We start from the raw sequence: 13,018 nt of genomic DNA, 5'->3' as shown, positions 1-13,018 counted from the left end.
CAATTTAAGTTGATGAGACTAGTTAATGGTATCTTAGACACAATTGTTAAATTGTCTGTGTCCAAGACATTCTGCAACCAGTAGGATACATGAGGATCTTTTTTTTTTTTCAAATATGTTTATTAACTATTCGCTGTCTTACATATGCAAGTCCATTTGCGGCAACATCTTGTTTTTATCATACATATCAGTCAAGCAAACAGTGTTCATGTTATACTTTACCGATACTTTGTTACATAACTTCTTAGTCATTTTGATTACCATATAGTTTTCGTTAATCACTGATTCTAATATACTAACATTTCTACTTTAAATGGTTATTTACTTCGTGATTCTTTGTTACCATTTTGAATTATGTGACCTCACAACAGACTTAACTCCACTTCAAACTATATATAAACTTAATGGCTTATGTGAGTGGGCCTTTTGCATCTTTTAAAGGAAGACTCTGCCGGGGCACTTCGTTGAGCGGGGATGGCCAGCCATCCGTTCTTCCCCACTTCCAGCAATTATGTAGCTATTTGTGTCCAGTCCTTCTCTACCCTTTGTCATTGGGTGCGGCCTATTGGTGTGTCCGTCATTGCCCCAGCTCTAGTTCCAGGGACCTTCCCCAAGGGCCAAGTCTGTTGGACATATTGGTCATCTCATCCTACCACCTCAGGAGCTATGGGTCTCTTCATTAGGTCGTCCCAGCTTGTCACTAAGTCCTCCCACTCCGGAGCAATGGGGGTCTGGCGAACTCCCCTGGCCTCCTCGGCCTTTAAGACCTGCAGTTCAGCCCTGGTCCATCTCGTAACATCGCCTTTCCATTCAGTCAGCGAGGGGTGGCTGGAGGCCTTCCAGCCCCTCGTGATCAGTCTTTTAAAAAGGGCCAGAGTCAGGTCCAGGAAACGACCCCTAACTTTCCCCCGCGGGGCACCGGCCTTGAGGCCCAGTAGGCACATAGCAGGTGTTGGCTGCAGTTCCGCCTCAAATAACCTTGACAGGACCGCCATCATTGCACCCCAAACCAGCCTGAAGTACCGGGCATCCCCACACCATGTGATCAAAGTCAGCCTCCCCGTCACTACATCTGGGGCATGTCCTGGGGGTCCCCCCATATATACGGAAAAGTCGGTGAGGAGTGAGGTACATCCTATGTAAGTAGTTGTATTGGATGTATCGTAATCTCGTGTTGCGTGAGATCGTCTGGGGATAAGCCAGTGCTCTACTCCATTCTGCGTCAGACAGGTCCCGCCTAATCGTTCTCAAACACCTTTCTCTCAGAGAATGCAGAGGGTCTAATGCAGCCTCAATTTGGGCTCGGTATATTTTAGCAACCAAATGAGGCTCTTCTCCTGAGGTCGTCAGGAGGTGTAACACCCCGTGGACAGTGGGCTCCACGTTGATCGTATCCCAATGGTCCTTCAAGGTATGCACTAACTTCCTGAAGAGTAAAAACTGTCCCTGAGGAACTCCCCTCCCCCCGATAGGTCAGTGAAGCTCCTCAGCACCCCCTTGTTGAACAGCCCCCCAACTGTCACTACTCCTGCTCTTGTCCGCGGTCCAAACCCTAGCCCCCCGTCCTTTTCCTCCCAGGTCCAGGGCAGGGACCAATAGCGGCAAGGCCGGGGAGTATGGTGGGCCCACCCCAACCCTTCTCGTGCACTGTTTCCAACATTTCATTGCAACACTATTCATTATGTTGTCCCCTAAGGGGGCAACCTTCCTGCCTGCCATACGTGCTACAATCCGAGCTGTGTCTATCTCATCGTGGGCGGTACACAAATCCAGATGTCCCCTGCCCACCAGCCAACCAGACACCCATTGTAGTTGAGATGCTAGGTAATATGCCTCAAAGTCAGGGGCACCCACTCCGCCCACATGAGTCGGTCTACAAATGGTCGTCAGTGCCGTGCGTCTACGACCATCATCCCATATTAATTCCCTGAGCAAAGCGTTCAACTCGCGAAACCACGCCGAGGGGACCAGTAGTGGTAAGTTAGCGAAGTAGTAGAGTAGGCGAGGAAGCATAATCATTTTAGATAGCGCTACTCTGGCCATTATTGTTAACTTCAGTGAGCGCCAAAACCCAACCGAGGACCGTAGGGATCGGAGTGCCCTGCCAAGATTACCATCCCGGAGATCACTCAGGTCGTGGAATATTTGAATGCCCAGATATTTGAAGGTCTGCGGGGCCCAGTTCATGTCCATTGGGCATGCTCCAGGGCGTGCACTGCCTGGCAGCATGGGAAACACGAATGTCTTTCCTCGGTTAAGGCGAAGCCCAGACAATAGCCCGAAGTCCTCTAGGATCCTCAAAACCCATGGAAGTCCACTGGTCCCATCCCTCAGGTAAATAAGTATATCGTCGGCGTACAGAGAGACAATATGTTCAGTTGGTCCCCATTCAATTCCCTTACCTACACCTTCCCGCCGCAGCCGGGACGCCAGGGGTTAAATTGCCAGGGCAAATAACAGTCGAGACAGGGGCCGAAATACTGGGTATACAGTAGATATTGTTCTGCCCGTCTTCACTCTTGCTAGTGGGGACGAATACAACAGGTCGACCCATTTTACCCAACCCTCCCGAGTCCCATTTTCAGCATCACGGCTCTTAGGAAGTCCCATCTGATTGAGTCGAAGGCCTTCTCGAAGTCTACAGCAAGCATAACCCCCGCTGGCGGCTTCGACTCGTTAGGCATGTGCAGAACAGCGAAAATCTGCCTCAGGTAGGTACTACGACCAGGAACAAAGCCGTTCTGGTCCGCATGCACGAGTGTGGTCATGAGAGGGAGCAACCGGCCAGCCATGATCTTACTAAGGATCTTAAAGTCGCTGTTTAGCATCGATATAGGACGAAAGTCCGTCACTGTTGCTTCCCTGGCGTTTGTCTTGGGGAGTGGCACCACCAAGGCCTCACGTAGCGTGCGCGGCAACTCCCCGCAGTGTAATGCCTCCGTGTAAATTTCCGCCAGTTGGGGAACCAATAGAGATTTATATTTTTTATAAAAACCCATGGGGAGACTGTCTGTACCAGGGGTCTTCCCGGGGGCTAATTGCACTATGGCCTCGCTTATCTCCTCCGCTGTCACTGGTCCCCCCAGGCTATCTCTCTCTTCTGAATTCAGTGTTGGCAGTGGGATTTGCTGTAGAAAATTATCAAAGTCCTCCGTTCCCAGGTCGCTAGGTCTCCCATATAGTTGTGCATAATATTCCCTAAATGCGTCATTTATGGGGCCTGGCCTGAGTCTTTGAAGTCCCCCCCATCCAGTACACTCGTGATGGGCTCGTTCTACCCGCCTGGGCGCGCCAGCCACGCAAGCAGTCTCCCCGATCTGCCCTCCTCCGATTGTAGGGATGCCAAATATTTTTGCTTGCTGTGACACCTAAGCTGCTCCTCAATCCGGGAATGTTCTCTACGGACCCGTTATATTCCTCATTCTCCTGAGCTGCAGGGCCCTGTCTCAATTCCCCCTCATGCATATCCTTCTCTAGGGTAGCCAATTCCCTTTCAAGTGTGCGTTTCACCCCCATCGATTGCCCCAGGCAGAAGCCCCTCGTCACCACCTTGAGTGTTTCCCATTCCGTGGCCCTGGAAGGGGCAGACCCACTATTTATCTCGATATATTCTTCCAGGTGGCAGCGCAGGGCCTCTCTGTATGCCTGATCTTCGAGTGCTGCAGGGGTCAATCTCCACGACGGTATAGGGGTTCTATCCTCTGATGCCCTCCACGTCAGCAGCAGGGGATTATGGTCCGATAGGGTACGGGCAAGATATTCGGAGTGTGTCATGTTACTCATAAGACCCGCTGTGCAAACCACTCTATCAATTCTGGTGTGCACCCGGTGTAGGCCCGAGTAATACGAGTAGTCACTGTCATTTGGGTGTTGCTCTCGCCAGACATCCACCATCCCCCAAGTTCCCAGACATACGCATAGTCTTTTGGCTGTTTTAGTTGCCACTGCCCCTTGCAGTGGTGGGGTTGACCTATCCGTATTTATGTCTAGTACTGCATTGAAGTCCCCCCCAATTAATAACTCTCCAGTGCTTTGACGGGTAAGGTGGCTCGATAAACCTGTCATGAAGGAGGCCTGGTCCTGGTTAGTGGCATAAATGCAACTCAGGACTATCTGGGTACTGTGTAGCCTCCCCTCCAGTATCACAAATCTACCCTCCCGGTCTATGTTGGAAGAGTCTGTTGTTAGAGGGGACCCCTGCTCTGACCCATATCAGTACACCCCTTGCGTAAGCCGAATACTCTGTGGCAAACACCTGTCCTCTCCATCTGCGCCTCAGTTTTTCTCCCTCCCCGGATGCCAGGTGAGTCTCCTGTAGCATTGCCACCTGTACCCCACTTCTCTTTAACTAGGAGAGAATTCTATGTCTTTTAGCCGGCGTGCCCATCCCCCTGACGTTCCATGTTAAGAGATTGTAGTCTGCCATCTCTGTATATCAGTCTGGAAAAAGTGTCCCCGGCTCTCCCGGGGCTCGGGTTTGCCCCTTCGCATGTCCAGATTTTTGCTATAGTCTGACTTCACCACCCACTTTGCCATTTTAACTTGTAACTGTGTACTCCAACACCCAAACCCCAGGGTGCCTCCCAAACTGTAGGTTGCCCAGAAAACTGTGCGACAGTGCAACTTGTTCAAACGTATATCAGCAGTACTCGCCAGCCTGGCTAGACAGGCGAGGTTCTGGTCAGGGGGGTGGCCAGGTACAGAGGGGCCACTTGTTCACACGTTGTGCCATATCTCCGGGGCCTTTTGCGATTTTGGATTAGCCAAGTTCGTCAGCCGTTTGCGGGGTCACCTTTGGGGCACGGGCCGAGCACCCCAACTCTCCGGCAGAGGACACCAATGTGCCATCCGACTCCTCCTCGGAGCCCTCCTGGGGAGACATCTCTCCACCCACACGGGCCGCCTCCTCCAGGGCCGCTTTCCTGCCCTTTTCTTTCTGTGTTTGCATTGGCGTTAGTCGCTGGCGATCTCTGGGTCTCTGTCCCCTCAGGGCCCGGCAAGGCCTGCTCCCAGTCGGGCCCCCTCCTGCCAACCGCCCCGTATGGGACCCATGTGACTCTAGCCACTCCCATGCCTCCTCAGGGGACTGGAGGAACGTGGTCTTCCCTTCCAACATCACTCTTAATCTGGCTGGATAGAGCAGCGAATACAGGATCCCTTCCTCTCTTAGGGCCCTCTTGACTGTCAGAAATGAAGCACGCTTGTTCTGAACCTCCAGAGTTAAGTCCGGAAATAGTGTCACCTCCCCGTTTGCTACTTTAAACGGGCCCGACTCTCTGGCCTTCTGCAAGAGGATGTCTCTGTCTCTATAATGTAATAGTTTGGCGATCCCAGCACGGGGAGGTATACCAGGGGCAAGAGGCCTCGACGGCACCCGATGCGCCCGCTCCAGCGTGTAGAAGGGAGTCAGGCACCCAGGTGCAACTGTCGTGTTGAACCACTTCTCTAGAAATTCCACCATGTTCGTCCCCTCGGCCTTCTCAGGGAGGCCCACCACGCGTACGTTATTCCTCCCTTCCGCGCCCTCAGCTCTCTTTTCAAGTCGGGCCACTCTGTCAGCAAGGGAAGTCACTTCAGCCGCCAGGTCTTTTTGCTTCGGTATGATGTCGGCCAACGTGGATTCCGTTTCTTTGACTCTGTCTACCAGTTTATGGTGGTCCGCTCTCAGTAGACCCACCTCAACTGCGACTTGGTTGATGTCCCATTGTAATGTTGTCTTTCTGTCTTCTATCGCCCCAAGTATTTTATCTAAGGTGTCCTGTACTTTAACTTGTGCATGGTCCTGTGAGTCCGCTTCTTTGTGCCCCGGTGGCGCCGCGGGGTCCATGGTTCTGTTCTTGTGACGGTTCTTGGGGGGCATCGGATGAATAAGGGGTCGCACACCAGGGGCCCAGTTAGTGGGCCAAACGTTATCGTGAGTTCTTCTCCGTCCTTGCCTCCGCGCCCTGGTCTCAGGTCGCTCCGCAGCCCCTAGGCGGTCCCGAGCAGGTCCCAGACACCCCACCAGCTGCCTCTAGTTTCCAGTTGCAGAGCTGGGGGCTCCACGTTGTCGGTCCGTGGCAAACTGCCACTCTCTTCAGCTCCGGTTGTCATGGCTGCTCCACCGCGCGCTGCGTGTCTAGGGCTGCGCCCCTCCGCCCGGGCCCTTTATTGCGTCGTGGTCCTGGTCCAGACGCCCTTCCTTGTGGTATCGTTACCACCTCTTCACTGTTCCCCCTGCGGCGCCAGCATCACGACCAGGCACATTCACTCACCCCTCGAGTTCCAACTTCTCCAGGCGCTCCGTCCACAGTGCTACTCACGTAGGGGTCATTGGCGCTCCATGGTACCCAGGGCGGTCTGTGGTCTTCACCCGCCAGGTAATCTGCCCTCTTCTCCTTTTGCGGGGTTTGCCTCCTCACTCGCCATCTCCACCGAGCGTTTCTTTCCCTCGCTGGCTATGTCCAGTCAGGGGGTCGGCCTCACTTCGTCCTCAGTCAAGCTCCGAGGGACCACAGCCCAATAGGTTTTCAGGCCGACCCCCTGCTAATACATTCTGTTAAGTTGCATTCTTTTCATGGCTCCTGCGTTTCTTTCTGCACTATTTATATTCTCCCCTTGATTTGAAGGTGCCTCTTTGTCCTCGTGAAGACACTGTGGAATTAATTACCTTTGTGGGGTTGAAATGTATTTACATTGTACTGCATTACTTTGACCGACATTCCAAAACTGCGAATGTTAATTAGCATCCATAACTTTAAGTTGCCAATTGCAGCCAAGGGCTCTGTCTGTTATTACATTTCTTCACCGTCACTCCTCATTTTTGCTGTGCAGCATCACTCGGTTCAATTCGGGACCACCTTCTTGTTTATATGTACCATTAAAAGAATTTCTGATCTGTTTATGTGTGGATCTTGAGCTCTTTCTACCAATTAAATTTCAGAAGGGATAGTTTGGGTTTGGAAAAAACCTTCAGAGTTGCTATGTTACCATATTGAAATTTATCAGTGATTGCCATTGTTGTTATGCTTCACTTTAATCCCTGAGTTTTGTGAAATACAATGTTACCCTATCATTCCCTACAGACTGACAACTAGTATGAGCTTACAGTACTACCACAGCCAGTACATTTTGTTTAGTAATCAGTTCCTATGGCTTGGGAGCAGGAGAGGAAAAGCCGGCAGAGAAGGGAAACATCCTGACGCTCCTGTACTCTCTACCCTCTCCAGTTACCCACAGCAGCCACCCATCTTTGGTTCAACTTTGGATTGAGTTTATTTGCACAGCATGTGAGATATGTAGAACTTAAAATGATTCATGCCTGGAAAATTGATTGCTTTAGCAAAAGAGATATCCACAAGAGAAGAATTTACATCAGCACTAGTTAGAAAGTGCTTGTTTATTTTTAAAGGAGCCATTCAATGAAGCAGAAAAAACTGTTCTCTTAAGTCAGCTCTGCACCTCTAATAATCACGAACAATAAGCATCCTACAATGTTGCCTTGTTTTGATGATGTCTGATTGGGTTTTGAGATGCGCTTTGAGATCATTACCCTGATATAGGTCCTTTAATTCTAACACGTGGTTTCTGGTCATGCTACAAGGTTGCAGAACTGTCTATAAATTGCTAACAGAGAGAGCGAGAGAAAGCAAAAGTTGAGCTAATTAATATTTTTTTTTCTTTTCATAGGGAAGTGGACCAGGATTCTGATGGTCACGTCAGCTATAAAGATTTTGAAAGCGCTGTCAGTTATGGACAAGAAGAATAACCTTTGTGTCTTGCTCTGAAGACACGTACCTCCTGTTTCAAACAAACACAGCGGCCTAGCAGATCCGGGAATGTCCTTTGCACACGAGCTCTGGTGTGCTCAGGAGAGCAGTTTGCAAGAGAAGCCGAGGCTTGCACTCCATAATCACACAGGCTTTTGTAGCCGGTCCTTGTTTCCGTATTGCTTAGCGTCAAATTGTTTACTTTGAAAACAAATAGTGTTTCCAGTTTCTCGGTAGAATCCCCTTGTGCCTTGTTCCACAAATTGAGGATTAAATTATGCATTCATTTGAAAGTAAGAAAAATATATGAGATCCGTGTGTCTAGCCCGGGGCTACTAAATATTGTTAGTGAACATTTGATGGCCTGCGAGTAGTGATTGACTCACTTAACATTATACGATGCAGGTGTTCTGCATGCATTCTGGACTGAGAATTTGAGCAAGGCATATTCTTCTATTTAAATGTGTTTCTTCAGTCGGTGGTTCGAGAACAGAGATCCAAGCAATTTCGCAAATCATAGTATTTATTGTTAAGGCAAATTAATTTAAAACTTTAGTTACAAAGTGACTTGGGGTTGCCAATCGGCCTGTGGCTATTTAATGAGGTTTAAATTCTGCCTTGGTGGCCTGCATTTTCGATGTTATGACAAGGAATATTTTCTCAAATCACTCACTGTACTTGCACTAGCTTGCTAGGCCCCACGATCTACCACCCACCAGGCCAAACCTTTTAGACCTTCAAATGTTAAGGGCATTTGTTACTGTGATCTCACGCTCCACTGTATTCATGATCTCAGCTGGTGGTGATGTTGTGCCTGTGACACAAATATGCATTTTCACATTGTTTTTAACCAATGTTTATTAGGAGAAAAAGTAATCTACAAATACATGAATTGCACGACTGAGAAACAGTACTGTGACACATCAGCATCAAAGAACCAGGGATTTGTCCTTATTTTACCCCCATTCCCTCCTTGACCCCACTCCAATCGCCAAAATCCTGGACCTCCATAAGGCAGTGGTGCTGGTCTCATAGCAAATATGAACAATACAAGGGAAAGGGGTGTAGGGAGGCATGCAGCAAAAGATTAGAAATGGAAACACTCAAGGACAGCCACAACAACGCCTTCAAAAGCACAGCTGATGGCAGGAGGAGACAGAGAACAGAAGCAAAGGAAAATAAATGGAGAGCCACTGCCACACTAGTGCATTGGAGGTGACACAGACGAATCAAACGGGGCCAAAGCTATTAGCCTCAGTGTGGACATGTGATTCTCTCTTCAGTCACTGGCCATGTACTCTAGCATTGGCAACCAGATCAAAAGAAATGTATCCCTCTCGTCCGTGAGAGTGCACGAGAGACAGTCCATAACCATACGTGCCTATACCTTTCCAAGCCAGATGCGCAGAGTCTGAGCATTCACCCTCTTCCAGTACTCATTCATCTGAGATTACCAAATGAAAAATAAGTATTCAGCTGTGGTTAAACATTTCTTCTCTGAGCATTGGCTTTAGTTTCTGATCAGCCAAGCTGAAACAGTCCTTAATAGGGTATCCCATCACGTCTTCAGTAGCTACTAAGACTTCTTTCCCAAAGGTATTGCCACAATACATGCAGGCAATCAGTCTCATGGACAAATCACTGATAATTATGTGTCTGTTCCAAAGAAAATGAGGCCAGACTTGTGTGAAGGTAAATGGTATATCAGACAGCACAAAGAGCCCCTGTGCTCCAAGATGCCCTGGAAAAATTCTATGATGATCACTCTGTATGTCTTTTTATTAAATGATAAACATGACTGCCTCAAAAACTTCCATTGCATTGGGCTAACAATTTATATACGAGATTTAGCAGATCAATGACACGATATCCTGAAGGGTTTCTTAATGACATAAATTGATTGTACAACGAATGCTGTATCCATACCAATTCAGTCAAGTTGTTGCTTGTCTGTATAACTGACAAGAAGTAACCGTAAAGCTCTTTAAAAATGAACCAATGTGCTTCCTATATCTGTTATGTGATTACTAAGCAAATCAGCCTATGAATGTGTGCAAGGTACTTAGAATAATAAGCTCTTTCTTTCATTTAACGAATGATAGGTAGTGTTTTGATCACATCATTGAGATTGGTACCTGAAATTTCAGACAAATGGTGATCACTAATCGGAAAGCTTTCTAGAATTAGTGAAAGTTAACTAAGAATCTAAAAACACATGTAGAACTCCACAACACATGCTAAACACAATTAATAAATCCTATCCGATTTCATTGTAGGAGAAGTCACAAGACTTCTCTTCTGCAGTCTTCAAAGAAACCGTCTCAGTAGTGAAGCCCTGTAACCTGTCCCCACCAGTAATAGTATGAATGGGGGTAGGTGGAGAAGTTCTTAGGGACATGAGGTTAAAGAAAATTCACTAGCCAGACTTGTATGACCCATAGGTTTCTGATTTTGCTACTCCTTACTGGTAAAGACATTCCAGGCATTTTAGCAACAGGTGTTGTCCATTAGCTGTACTATATTCACTGCCTTGCTGCCACATACTGTAAAGAGGAGGTCAGAAAAGCAATCGTCAGACTCAAGAAGGCTCATTACCTCCCCTCCCTCCCTCGCCTACCTTTCCTAACCAATGAGGCTCCCTGCATCCCCCTAGACCCCTCCCTTCACTTTTGAAAAGCCCTGCACCTCCACCCCGCCACCTCCTGTTCTTTTTGTCTAGACCGCTAGACTTACCTTTTCTTTCTCCTTCACGGCGGGGTCTGGGGGGGCCTCGTGTTGACTCTCGGCAAGCGCAGTGCTCCTCGCAGCGAGTTCCCCGGCGGGCGCTTCTTCCTGTGGTCGGCGGCGCTGCCTTGGGAGACGCGTCTCTGGAGTCGGCTGACGGAGTCGGTAGGCTCTCTGGTGGCTGGGGCTGTACTTCCGGATCGTAGCCTCGCGTATGCTGGGCTGAGGTGCCGGTTGTGGGAATTTGCATGTTTGCGGTAGGGAGGGCGTTTCTGCCCACATTCTTTCTTATTTTGGGGTTAATTACTGCGCTTTTTTCATTTGCTGCTGTTGGATGGGGGAGGGTGCTTTCTCCTTTATTTTACTGGATGCTGTGGGCCTCTTGGGTACATTTCTTGTTTGGATTATGTCGAGGCAGGTTCCTTCCAAGCGGCACAGGCTTGTCTCTTCTTCGGGGGAGGATGTTGCGGTTCCCCTTACCTCTCCTGGTGGACACCAGGTTGCTCTGGGGGTTCCTGCGCCTCTCATGTCCAGGGAGGAGGTTCAGGACATGATTGAGGTGACTGTGTCTCGTGCTCTTCAAGCTGGAACGCCTATACCTGGACGTTCTCCTGCCACCCGTCCTTCGGGGGCTGCGGAGGGGTCCTCTTCATCGGATGATGACGCCCCTTCTACTTCTTCTGGTGGGAAGTATGTCTCCAGGGAGGAGATGTGGGAGGTTCTGACGCAAGTTCAGGACAATTTAGGGTTTCCTGTTTTTCAGCCTTCAGGGACTGATTCCCACTTGTTCCATCAATATCAAACGCCTTCGCGGTTTGCCATGCCTTTCCAGGGCCCTGTTAAGGATATGGTGTTCCGGGAGTGGAAGGATGTGGACAAGTCTCAGGTTCCGCGCTTCCTTCAGAAACTGTACTTGCTGGAGGGGGAGGAGGTGTTGCCCCCTTCCTTTAAGCTAGATTCAATTTTAGCTACTTTAATTGGCAAGACTGCAGTCGATCCGGAGGACTGCGTTCCTGCTGATGCCACTGAAAGGAAGGTGGATTCGGGTCTGAAGAGGGCATTTGCTGCGGAAAATTTGGCACTCAGAGCTGGTATTTTTTCTGCTTATTCTGCCCAATCCTTGGTGCAGGATTTTGACAAACTGGCAGTTTTGTTCAGGAGGGTTCGGAGCTGCTGGCGGTTATGGAACAACAGGCCAGGTTGCTGGCTGACATGTCGTCTGATGTTGTCCGCACTTCGGCTCTGGCTTCGGGAATTTGATTGGGGCTCGTAGGTCTCTCTGGTTAAGGATGTGAAAGACGGATCCAGGGGAGAAGTCTGCTCTCCTGCGGCTTCCTTTTGAAAGGCGCAATTTATTTGGTGATCAGTTGCCTTCCATGCTTTCGAAAGCTTTTAAGGAGAGGACGCACGCCTTGCCTTACAAAGGTGGTTCTTCTTCTGGCAATGGTTGGCGGAAGCATTCTCGTTCTTCTCCCAAGTTTGATTCCAAGTCCTTTTCTTCCAGGAAGCGTCGTTTTCAGCCCTGTTTTTCTCCTAAAAAGTCTGCTCCTTTGGGTCAAGGTGGCCTCAAGAAGGGTTCCTTACAATCACTGTGGGCCTGGCAGCGGGGCGGTTGGGGGTCGGCTGAGGCACTTTCTTCATGTTTGGCAGGAGGATGTCAACAATCGCTGGGTGCCGGACATTGTGAACAATGGCTACACCATAGACTTCGATGTGGTTCCTCCAGATACAGGGGTTCGTTCTACTCCAATGCCTGCAAACGGTGCCCAGAGAAGGGCATTGTTGGAAGGGGTCCGGGACTTGCTCATCAAGCGGGCCATCTCCCATGTCCCTGTGGGGGAGAGGGGTCTGGGCACTTATTCCATCTTGTTCCTGGTTCCAAAGGTGTCAGGGGGTTTTCGTCCTGTCCTCAATCTCAAGGGGGTGAATTCCTGGATAAAGACACTGCATTTCTGTATGCTTTCCATTCAGTCAATTTTTCCTCTGGTCAGTCTAGGGGATTTTCTGTGGTCTCTGGATCTGCAGGATGCTTACCTGCATGTTCCAGTGGCCCTGTCTTCTCAAAGGTTCCTCCGCTTTGCTGTAGGCCAGGACCATTTTCAGTTCTGTGTTCTGCTGTTTGGCCTCAAATCCTCTCCCCGGATTTTCACCAAGGTGCTGGCTCCTCTGGTAGCTCTTCTACATTCCGAGGGTGTTTTTTTCCATCCTTATTTGGACGATATTCTGATTCAAGCTCCCACTCAGGTTCTGTTAAGGAGTCATGTGGCCCGAGTACTATTGGTCCTGCAAAATCAGTTTTTTTGGTCAACTGGGGGAAGTCAGATTTGGTCCCTTCCCAAGATCTGGTTTTTCTCGGGCCCGCTTTCTGACTCTTCAGGGCTTGGTGACTGTGTCGGAGAAACGGTTGTTGTGCCTCCAGTCGCAGGTGTGGTCGATCTTGTCGCAGAATGCTCCCAGAGCCCTTCAGTGGTTGCGTCTGCAGGGTCATTTGCCATCGGTGGTTTTTCTGGTACCTTGGGTGCGGTTTCATCTTCTTTGCCTGATGA

General features: G+C 49.4%; 1 protein-coding gene across 1 annotated transcript in view; it reads left to right on the top strand.

Annotated features, from left to right (window-relative positions):
* Nucleotides 1-9,561, top strand: part of EFCAB11 (EF-hand calcium binding domain 11) — a 366,137-nt gene extending 356,576 nt beyond the window's left edge. The window contains exon 6 of the mRNA XM_069208166.1: nt 7,669-9,561. Coding sequence (XP_069064267.1) covers nt 7,669-7,747 — 79 coding nt within the window. The 3' untranslated portion in view covers nt 7,748-9,561. The remainder of the gene's footprint in view (nt 1-7,668) is intronic.
* The last annotated feature ends 3,457 nt before the right edge of the window (nt 9,562-13,018 follow it).

Source organism: Pleurodeles waltl, chromosome 9 (assembly GCF_031143425.1).
Source record: "Pleurodeles waltl isolate 20211129_DDA chromosome 9, aPleWal1.hap1.20221129, whole genome shotgun sequence".
Taxonomy (NCBI): Eukaryota; Metazoa; Chordata; class Amphibia; order Caudata; family Salamandridae; genus Pleurodeles; species Pleurodeles waltl.
This window is presented reverse-complemented; position numbering and strand designations above follow the sequence as displayed.